The sequence below is a fragment of the Pipistrellus hanaki genome (assembly GCF_964339955.1).
Source record: "Pipistrellus hanaki genome assembly, chromosome: 8".
Taxonomy (NCBI): Eukaryota; Metazoa; Chordata; class Mammalia; order Chiroptera; family Vespertilionidae; genus Pipistrellus; species Pipistrellus hanaki.
This window is the reverse complement of record NC_140510.1, coordinates 84,846,743-84,857,150: the sequence shown is the minus strand read 5'-3', so window position 1 is coordinate 84,857,150 and position 10,408 is coordinate 84,846,743. Positions and strand designations below refer to the sequence as shown.

General features: G+C 72.3%; 1 protein-coding gene across 2 annotated transcripts; it reads right to left on the bottom strand.

Moving 5' to 3' along the window:
* Positions 1-2,960: 2,960 nt before the first annotated feature.
* Positions 2,961-8,370, bottom strand: CTDSP1 (CTD small phosphatase 1). 2 transcript variants are annotated; one of them, XM_084893346.1, is made up of 7 exons: positions 8,055-8,370; positions 6,885-7,033; positions 6,434-6,538; positions 6,265-6,321; positions 5,719-5,811; positions 5,027-5,212; positions 2,961-4,341 (listed from the first exon to the last, which is right to left on the bottom strand). In XM_084893346.1, the coding sequence occupies exons 1-7, from the start codon at positions 8,119-8,121 to the stop codon at positions 4,213-4,215; spliced, it is 786 nt and encodes a 261-aa protein (XP_084749472.1). In that variant the 5' UTR covers positions 8,122-8,370; the 3' UTR covers positions 2,961-4,212. The 2 variants fall into 2 exon arrangements, with proteins under 2 accessions (XP_084749472.1, XP_084749473.1); XM_084893347.1 differs by having other exon boundaries at positions 6,434-6,535; positions 8,055-8,369.
* Positions 8,371-10,408: the final 2,038 nt, after the last annotated feature.

The following is a 10,408-nucleotide window of genomic DNA, read 5'->3' as shown; positions in this document are numbered from 1 at the left end:
ATTCATACTAGATACATACAAAGTTATATGTAATACTAGAGGCTCAGTATTTGTGCATGGGTTGGGTCCCTACTCCTGGCTGGCAATCAGGGCTGATTGGGGACTTCCAGCTACCAGCTGCTGGCAGGGGCCTTCCTTCATCCCACACCACCCCCGGTGGTCAGCACATGTCATAGCAAGCGACCAAACTCCTGGTCAAACTCCCATGGGGACAATTTGCATATTAGGCATATATATATATATATATATATATATATATATATATATGCTTTCTACAGCATAAATTCCTAACAATGGAATTGCTAGATCAAAGGATGCCCGCTAAAATTAATATATATATATATGGATAGTTGTTTTTCTTTTTTAATTGATTTTAGAAAGAGGAAGAAACATCAACTTGTTGTTCCACTTATTTATGCATTCATTGGTTGATTCTTGTCTGTGCCCTCACTGGGGATCAAACCTACAACCTTGGTGTATCTGGACAATGCTCTAACCCACTGAGCCACCAGCCAGGGCTAAAAATTACTTTCCAAAAATAGTAGTGTCCAATCACTCTCCAAAGAGGTTGTGCCAGTTTACACTCCTGCCAACGGGAGTGTATGAGGTGCCTGTTCCCTCTGTTCTGCGTGTGCGTGTGCGTGTGTGCGCGTGTGAGTGTGTGTGTATGTGTGCATGTGCGTGTCAGTGTGCATGTGACAGGCAATTCGAAAATGTCTGTTCCATGCCGGTCTGTCACTGTCACAGCTGACATCTCCAAAACCCCCACCCCAGTCCCGAGGGCCAGCCAGCCACAGCTTCCTGTCACGTTTATCTCCCAGCTCACATCCATCCTCCCTCTGCTCACTCTGCCTCCGGGCGCCAGCTGAAGTCTTCACTCTCCATCCTCCACCGCTGTGTTCTCAGGAAGGTCCTCTGTCCCACCCCCTCCATTCTCCGTCCTCCACCGCTGTGTTCTCAGGAAGGTCCTCTGTCCCACCCCCTCCATTCTCCGTCCTCCACCGCTGTGCTCTCCAGGAAGGCCTTGTCCCATCCCCCCCCCCCCCCCCCCCGCCTTATCTTCCCACGTGAGGCTGCGGAGACCGAGCACCCCTCTCCCCGGGTCCCTCAGACACCACCGCCGGCGAGACAAAGGGCCGCTCGTGGCGGGCCCACAGGTCTGCGTCCTCCGGCCGTCCTGCCGTCTGCAGGTCATTTCCCGCCCGCCCAGCTGCGGTGGCTTCCTCCCTGGGGCCTCTCCCGGCTCAGGCCACCCCCCTGATCCCCGGCCCCTGTCCAAGCTCCTCTCACCCCATTCCTCAGGCCCGTCTTCCACACCCGACCCCACCCAGGCCGGGCCGCGCTCCTCGGCCTCCGTGTCTCCCTGACCGTCCCCGCTGGCAGGTGTCCGTCTGCCCCGGTCTCCACAGCAGGGCGAGGCCCGGTGTGCGGTGTGCGTGCCCGTCCCCGCGGTGCCCGTCCCGGCGGTGCCCGTCCCGGCGGTGCCCGTCCCGGCGGTGTCCGCCCGGCGGTGCCCGTCCCCGCGGTGCCCGTCCCGGCGGTGCCCGTCCCCGCGGTGCCCGTCCCGGCGGTGCCCGTCCCGGCGGTGTCCGCCCGGCGGTGCCCGTCCCCGCGGTGCCCGTCCCGGCGGTGCCCGTCCCCGCGGTGCCCGCCCGGCGGTGCCCGTCCCGGCGGTGCTGGCACAGGACGTGCAGGGCACGCGGCTGCCTTGAACTCTGGGGTGAAGGCTGGTGGAAGGAAGGCTGGTGCGGGCTCATTCCGGGTGACCCGGGCCTCTGGGCCCGTGGGATGCAAATCGGAGGGACGGGTGTTTGCATGGCGGGTGTGTGCATGGCGGGCAGGAAGCCAGGGCACCCGAGGGGGACGGGGCGGGAGCAGGGCGCCTGGGCCCCAGGTCCCGGCAGCTGCGGGGGCTGCAGGTTCGCTTCCCAGCACTTTCCCCCCAGGGACAGGGCAGGGGGCGAGGGAAGGACAGGGGCGTGTCCTACACGGGCAGGTCCCCCTGAGACGGGGGGGGGGGGGGGGGGGCGGGTCCCTCTCAGAGACGGGGGGGGGGGGGGGGGGGGCAGGTCAGCATCTGGGACACCAGGAGGCGGCTTGGGGCCGATCCACAGGGGTGAGGGTGGGGTGGAGGGGCAGGCCCGCCTTTGGGAGGAGCAGCCCTCCCTTCCCCCCTGTGTATGGGGGGAGCGGGGAGGGTGGGGGAGAGGGTGGGGAATGTCCATCCCCCCCGGCCCTGCAGGGCTGCGGGACAGGCGGAGGGCCGGCAGCGGGCCCCGGGGGCGGAGCGCCCTCTAGCGGCCGCCGCGGGAGCAGGGGCGGGCGGAGGCCTCCCTGCGGCCCCGCTGCCCGGCTGCCCAGGAAGCGCGGCGGGGCCCGCGGGCGGGGCAGGAAGCGGCCGGCGGGGCAGGGCGGGGGGGCGAAGGGGCGCCCGTCCCCCCGGAGGCCCCGGCGCCCGGCCGCCAGCCCTGCCCGCCGAGCCGCGACCAAAGTTCCTGTTCGGAGTTGGACTAGGCCTCCTCCCGCCCCGCCCCCGGGGCCTCCCGAGCTCCTCCCCCGGCTCCGGGCGGGACCCACCCCCCCCCCCCCCCCCCCCCCCCGCCTCCCAGTGCCTCCGGCCCGGAGCTTTCCGCGGGGCCGGGGCCGGTGCGGGGGCCCCTCCGCGGGGCCGGGCCGGTGCGGGGCCCCCTCCGGGCGGGCACCGGGTCTGCTCTGCGGGGCGCCCCCTCCTCCGTGCGGACCGGAGGGCCGAGGCCGCGGAGCAGGAAAACTAACGGGCCGGCCCTCCCGCAGCCCGGAGGGCGGGGCAGCCTCCAGGACCCTCCGCCCTCGGGGGGGCGAGCTGGGGCGGAAGGGGCTTCAGGGGACACACCACCCCCTTCCCCCCCAATAACCACCCCCACTCTCCCCGCCCCCCAATAACCACCCCCCGCCCCCCAATAACCACAGAGGCAGCTCTGTCTGGCTTTCTCTTTAGTTCCGGCACACTTGAGGGGCTCCAACACAGAGAAGGCACTTAGAGGAGAGGTCACCAGTCAGACCGGCCCGGCCTCCCTCCCGCCGGGCTGGGGGCAGGTGGGGGACAGGGCATCTCCGTCTGACACCCCCTTGGCACTGATAGCGGTCCCCCAACCGTGAGGCCTGGGAACAGCCCGGCCTTGACCTCCAGACGCAGCGCCTGGGGAGGGTCCGGGCGGAGGAGGCAGAGCTGGAGGCGGGTGTCCTGGGAGCAGCCCTCCGCGGCAGGGGAGGGGCAGGGGCGGCGGAGGTGGGCTGGCATCGAGGAGGGGCGTAGTTTGGCAGGAATACACCCCAAACCCCACAAGGAGTGCCCCGCCTCCCGCAGATCCCCGAAAGGCACAGGTGAAGGGGGGCGGGGGAGATTGCCCCCCCTGCGCGCACACTCGCTGGCCGGCGGGCCCAGGCTGGGCCCGGAGAAGGTGCTCAGTAAATGTCTTAACGAAGCGTGTGTGGGGCAGGGGACAGGGCCCTGGGCCCCTTGGCCTAGCTTGTTTCGTTCAGAAAAGAGCAATTTAAAAACGTAAAAATTCTCTTCCTCCCTCCCCCCGATTGATGGGCCTGGGAAAGGGGGGAGGAGGGCCGTGTCCACTCCAGCCCCCCCCCTAAAAACCTATATACACATGTACATATTTATATGGCACCATGGGGTCCTGCGTGTGCCCACGCTGGGAGCTGGTGGCACGGGGCGCAGCCCGCGGCTGAGGAGCCGAGAAGGACGAGCCCGGCCGCCCTCACGGGGTGGCCTCGCCGCCCCTCCCGCGCCCTCCGAGGCGGGGCGGGGTCCGCACCTGTCCCGCGGAGGCGTGCGGGTTTCCCTCCAGCAGCGGTCCGGAGGCTGAGGGGCAGGAGCTGGCCGGCCGGGCAGACCGGCGGGGAGCGGGCTCCGGGCAAGGCACTTGGTGTCCGGCTCCCGGCCGGGCCACGCCGGGCGCAGAACCGAACGGGGCCCAGAGGCCCGACGGCAGCAGAGAAACGGCAGCACAGAGAGGAGGGGAGCAGCGTGCAGCCCCGCGGGTCCCCGAGAAGAGGGGGTCTAAGGCACTGACACAGGGACCCGGGCCCCTGCCCGCTGGGGGCCGCGGCCCCTTCCCGGCGGCCACTCCCCGGGCGCGGAGGCGGCGCGGGGCGCACCAGGCCGGCCGCTCCGGAGGCCGAGTCCGCGGACGGCGGGGCGGTCCCGCCGGGGCCTCACTAGCTGCCGGGCCGCGGCTGCCTGAGCACGGAGTACACGTCGTCCACGCGGCTCAGCTGCTCGAAGAAGGGCAGGAGGTCGTGCAGCTCCGTGTCGTCCATGTTGTCGAACCACGAGGCCACCGGCACCTGCGGAGGGCGCAGGTCACCCGCCCGCAGGGTCACACCCGCACCCGGGCCCTCCCGACACGCTCAGACACCGACAGCAGCACCGCCGCCCCGCACCCGGCCCTCCCCACACGCTCAGACACCGACCGCAGCACCGGGTAAGTCACGTTCACGTGCACAACGAAGCAACAGTTTTACGAAATGAAACTTTGTGTGCGAAGCACTATTTCCCATCTTCATCTTTTCAAAACCCCAACTAGGAACCATTAAATTATTTCTGTGTCCCGCTCACTGGTCACAACTGGCTGCTTAAAAAATTGCAACTGGCCAAAACCGGTGTGGCTCAGTGGTAGAGCGTCGGCCTGAGAGCTGAAGGGTCCCCGGTTCGATTCCGGTCAAGGGCATGTGCCTTGGTTGCGGGCACATCCCCAGTAGGGGGTGTGCAGGAGGCAGCTGATGGATATGTCTCTCTCATCGATGTTTCTAGCTCTCTATCCCTCTCTCTTCCTCTCTGTGAAAAATCAATAAAACGTGTAATTTTTAAAAATTGCAACTGCTCCAGTGCCCAGAAGCGGAATGATCAGAGCGATCAGTAACGTATGGGGCGGCGGGCACAGGCCTGCGAGAGGGAGGAGTGGCGGGCACAGGCAGGGGAGCCCGCGGCCGGCCCCTCTGCCCCCCCCCCCCCCCCCCGCCCCGCACTCACCGCGTTGTCCGGGTGGAAGACGTAGGAGGCGGGCGAGTTGTCCAGGATGAGCACCCGCCGCAGGTCGCGGCCCAGCCGGCTCAGGTCCTTGACGTAGTTCCCGCGGTGGAAGACGCACGACTCGCGGAACAGCCGTGCCCGGAAGGCCCCCCACTTGTCCAGCAGGTCAGCCACGGGGTCCGCGTACTGTGGGCGGAGGCGGGTCACCGGGGCCAGGAGGCCTGACCGGCGAGGAGGGGGGGCCATCTCGGGGAGGGGGGAAGGGGGGGTCATCCCGGTGAGGGGGGGAGGGGGGGTCATCCCGGGGAGGGGGGGTCATCCTGGTGAGAAGGGGGGGTCATCCCGGTGAGGGGGGAGGGGAGGGGGGGTCATCCCGGTGAGGGGGGAGGGGAGGAGGGGGGTCATCCCGGGGAGGGGGGGGTCATCCCGGTGAAGGGGGAGGGGGGGAGGGAGATCATCCCGGTGAGGGGGGGGTCATCCCGGTGAGGGGGGAGGGGGGGAGGGAGGTCATCCGGGGAGGGGGGGTCATCCCCGGTGAGGGGGGAGGGGGGGAGGGAGGTCATCCCGGTGAGGGGGGAGGGGAGGAGGGGGGGTGATCCCGGCGAGGAGGGGAGGAGGGGAGGGTCATCCCCGTGAGGGGAGGAGGGGGGGGTCACCCGGCGGGGGCAGAGCCGGCCCGCGCCCGCGCCCACCTTGGCCAGGCTGGCGGTGAACAGCACGCACTCGAAGAGCTCGCCCATCCGCTGCAGGAACTCGTCCACGTACGGCCGCTTCAGCACGTACACCTGGGGGCCAGGGAGGGGCCGGGGCCTCAGGCTGGGGGGGGCTAGGAGGGAGCCCAGGGGGGCAGGCTGGGGAGCCGCCCCCCTCTCCGGGGAGGATGGACAGGAACCCCTGAGCCCGGGCTTCTGGCCCTGCCCCCAGGGGCCCCACTACCAGGCCCTCTTCCCCCGCCCGACGGAGGGGCCTGGGGCAGCCCCCTCACCCCAAGGCTGCGGCGCACCGGCCCCCGAGCCAAGTAATGGAGAACAGGCTGGACAGCACACAACCTATCCTGAATTACTTGAACTGGGTCCCGGGCAAGGGGGGTCAGGGGGCGCCGGGAAGAAGCCCCTCCCCGCAGGCAGGCCTCGGAGCCGAGTCCCCGGGGTCTGCGGCCTCGGACAAGCCCGCCTCTACCCCAGGCCCGGACGGCGCTCAGGCCCGGCGGGAGGAGCCTGCACCGGACCCGGCCTCACCTGGTGCACCACCCCGTCGATCTCCACCGGGATGATGAAGTCCGCGTTGTTCACCGGCTGCGGGGCGGGGGGGGGGGGGGGGGGGGGAAAGAGCGGCTGCAGCAGCGGGAGGCCCGCCCAGACGCCCTCCCGGCCGGGCAGGCCCCCTCGAACCCGGGGCTGGGCCCACCTTGAAGGAGCTGTGCACCAGGGTCTCGTCCAGGTCGATGACCACGCAGATCTTGTCCGAGTCCTGGGCCTTGGCCTCGGGCAGCAGGTACTGGACCGGGGTCTGCTGTGGGGCGAGCGGGGCCGGCTGGGGGCACCTCTCGTACCCCCGTCATCTCTTCCTACACGTCCTCCCTCCGCAGCCTCCGGCGGGGAGGCCACAGGGACACGGGAGAGACCCCCCGCCCAGATCTGCCCCGGCCGCCTCCGGAGCCCGGGAACCGCCGGCTCTCTGGCCTCGCGTCCCGCCGGGGAAATCGAGGCAGCGGACGAACAGCGTCCCCCTGCGGCGGGGCAGTTAGCGTTCCCGGGGCGGGGGACCAGCTGGGGAGACAGGCCCTCCAGAGCCTGCGGGCTGGCCAACAAAACCCCTTCTCCTAACCCCTCTCGGCCCTCCCCTGGCGGCCACGCACCTTGGGCACCGCGCCGTTCTCCTCCACCAGCAGGGGCGCCCCGCTGTGGGCGGGCAGGGCCTCCCCATCGTCCCGGCAGACGCAGCAGAAGAGCGAGTGGAAGATGCCCCGGCTCCGGGGCTTCTGGGACGCGGAGGGCTTCTGGTCACCTGGAACGGGGGCTCAGGTGGGGGCATGCCCGTGCACCCTGTGCGCGCCCGGGCCGGCCTGGGCTCTGGGGTCGGGCCATGCCCCCCTCACTGAGGGAGACACACAGGGAGGGCTCCGGGCCCCCCTTCTGCTCCCACAAGTCCCCCCAGGGTGGGTGCAGAGGTGCCCCATCAGGGAGGGGGCTGCTGGAGGGGCACCGCGGGTCCTTCCTTTCCTCCGGCCTCCACCGCTGCTGGGGCGTCAGCCCCCCTGGGGCGCCTCCTGACACCCACCTCCCCCGGGCGCCGCTGCTTAGGGAGGCCCCGGAGGGCCGGGCCCGGGTCCCGCCGCCCTCCTCCCACTCAGCCCGGGGAGTCCAAAGTCCCGTCCGATCGGAGCTGGAGCGAGAGGCAGGGGGTGGGCCTGGCCCCGCGACCCGCCCCCCGCCCGGAGCCGCTACCCGCCGGCCGACGGCAGCTCGCTCTCCCCGGCCCGCCCGCCCGGCCCGGCCCGGCCCGGTCCCGGGAGGAGCGCGCAGCCGGGCGGCCGCCGGGAGGACTCCCAGCCCCGCGGGCCGTGCCCGGACCGGGAGGGGCGGGCCTGCAGCCCGGCCCCCCGGCCCCGCCCCGGCCCCCCAGGCGGCCCCCGGCGCCCCGGGGCGGGACGTGTGCGCACAGGCCCGGCGCCCCGTCCGCAGCCCGCCCCCGCCGCGGGCGCAAAACTCCCCAAAGTTTGCGGGATCGGGGCCGCGTGTCGGCGGAGGCCCCCCGCGCCCGCCGCTGTCACCGCGCCCTCCGGGGTGGTGGGCGGGGTCTCGGGGCGCCCTCCGCCCGCACCCCCGGCCCCGCCGCTGGGGAGGGGGGGCGCCGGGCGCTGCGCACCCCGGTCCGCTCCGCCGCCGCCGCCCGCGCGCCCCGGGCCCCGAGCGCCCACCGCCCCGAGCTCCGGCTCCAACTCCCGCTCCTCCCGCGGCCGGGCTCCGGGGGGCCCAGGGGGGCCCGGGGTCCCGGCCCCCCCGCCCCGGCCCCGGCCCGCCCGTACCTTTGCCCCGCAGCGGGCCCCGCGCCTCCTCCCGGCTGATCTGGGTGATGACGGCCGCGCTGTCCATGGGCCCGGCGCTCCGCCGGACTCTGCCCCGGCGCCGGCGGCCTCCCCCCCGGCTCGGGCGGGATCGGGGCGCGGGGGGAGGGGTCCCGCGGCTGCGGAGGGAGGGGAGCCGGGCGCCGGGGGGAGGGGGAGGGAGGGGGCGCGGAGGAAACTTTGTTACAACATGGAGTTTCCTCCCCGCGCGGCGGATGCAAACATGGAGCCCGGGCGCCGTTTCAAGGCTCCCCCTTAAAAGGGCAACGGCCCGGCGGCCGCCCGGCTCCCTCCGGCCGCGCGCTCCCGGGCGGGCCGGTGCAGGGGCGGGAGGCGGGAGGCGGGAGGCGGGCCCGCGGGTTCCGGCCGCTCCAGGGGGCGTCGCCGCCCTTCCTGGCGCCCGCCCGCCCGGGGAGGGAGCCTCTGCGGCTGCGTGGCCGCCCCGCGCTCCGGCTCCCACCGGGCCGCCCGCCCTGCACCGGCCGCCCGCCCCGCACCCGGGCCGCCCGCCCCGCACCCGGCCGCCCGCCCCGCACCCGGGCCGCCCGCCCTGCACCCGGGGGCCGCCCGCCCCGCACCCGGCCGCCCGCCCCGCACCGGGGCCGCCCTGCACCGGGGCCGCCCGCCCTGCACCCGGGGGCCGCCCGCCCCGCACCCGGCCGCCCGCCCCGCACCGGGGCCGCCCTGCACCGGGGCCGCCCGCCCTGCACCCGGGGGCCGCCCGCCCCGCACCCGGCCGCCCGCCCCGCACCCGGCCGCCCGCCCCGCACCCGGGCCGCCCGCCCCGCACCTCCGCGCACTCCCAGGCGCGGCCACCGGCCGCCTCCCGTCTTCCCTCCTGGGAATGGGACGGAACTATCCGGTTAGAAAACCGGGTCTGAGCTCATCGCCGGGGTCCCGGGAGCAGACGGCGGCTCCCGGCCCTCCGGGACCCATACAACCAGGCTCTGGACCGGCCGGCAGCACCATCGCGGCCCCGGGCCGTGGTGCGCGGGCGGGAAAATGCCGACTTTCTGCCCTGGGACCCCCCTGCCGGCCTCTACCCACTGCCCCACCCGGCGCCCGGCACAGCTGTCCCGGCCTCCGCCAGGGGGCGCCCTCCGCGCCGTGCCGTGGGCCCTGGCTGTGGTTTGCTTCCTGTTTGTTAACATTGCCCTTCGGCCCTGCTCTGTGTTCACAACTTAGCAAAGTAACGCCCGCCCGGCCCGACGCCCGGCCTTCCTTCCCGGGCGGGCCGCCTGTCCGTCCGTCCGTCTGTCCGTCTGCGGTGCGGCCCCCCCCTCGGGCCCAGGCTGCTCCGAGCCGCCTCCTCCGGCCGCCCCGCGTCCGGCCGAGCTCTGGGCGGAGGCGGCGCCGGGGGCGGGGGCGGGCGGCGCCGGGAGGAGCCCTGCCCCGCGGCCCGGGTCAAGGCCTCGGCTTCACCTCCGAGGCGCCGCCGACCCCACAGGAAGCTGCGGCCGGAGGAGGGGCAGCCCGGCGGCGCTCCTCCCCTTCCCCTCCCCCTTCCCCCTCCCCTCCTTCCCCTTCCTCCTCCCTTCCTCCTCCCCTCCTCCCCTCCCCTCCCCTCCCTCTCCTCCTCCTCCCTCCCTCCCTCCCTCCCCTCTCCCCTCCCCTCCCTCCCCCTCCTCCTCCCCTCTCCTCCTTCCCCTCTCCTCCCTTCCCCTCCCCCTCCCCCCTCTTCCCTCCCTCCTCCTTCCCCCCTCCTCCCCCTCCTCCTCCTCCCTCCTCCCCTTCCCCCTCCCCTCCCTTCCCCTTTCCTCCTCCCGTTCCAGCCCCTCCCCCTCCTCCCCCTCCTCCCTCCCCCTCCTCCCTTCCCCTCCCCCCTCCTCCCTCCCCTCTTCCTCCCTTCCCCTCCCCTCCCCCTCCTCCCTCCTCCCTCCTCCCCTTCCCCTTCCCCCTCCCCTCCTTCCCCTTTCCTCCTCCCGTTCCAGCCCCTCCCCCCTCCTCCCCCTCCTCCCTCCCCCCTCCTCCCCTCCCCTCCCCCCTCCCTCCCCCCTCCTCCCTCCCCTCTCCTCCCTTCCCCTCCCCTCCCCCCTCCTCCCTCCCCTCTCCTCCCTCCCCCTCCTCTCTCCCCTCCCTCCCCCCTCTTCCCTCCCCCCTCCTCCCTCCCCCTCCTCTCTCCCCTCCCTCCCCCCTCTTCCCTCCCCCCTCCTCCCTCCCCTCCTCTCTCCCCTCACTCCCCCTCTTCCCTCCCCCCTCTTCCCTCCCCCCTCCTCCCTCCCCCCTCCTCCCTTCCCCTCCCCCTCCCCCCTCTTCCCTCCCTCCTCCTTCCCCCCTCCTCCCCCTCCTCCCTCCCCCTCCTCCCTCCTCCTCTT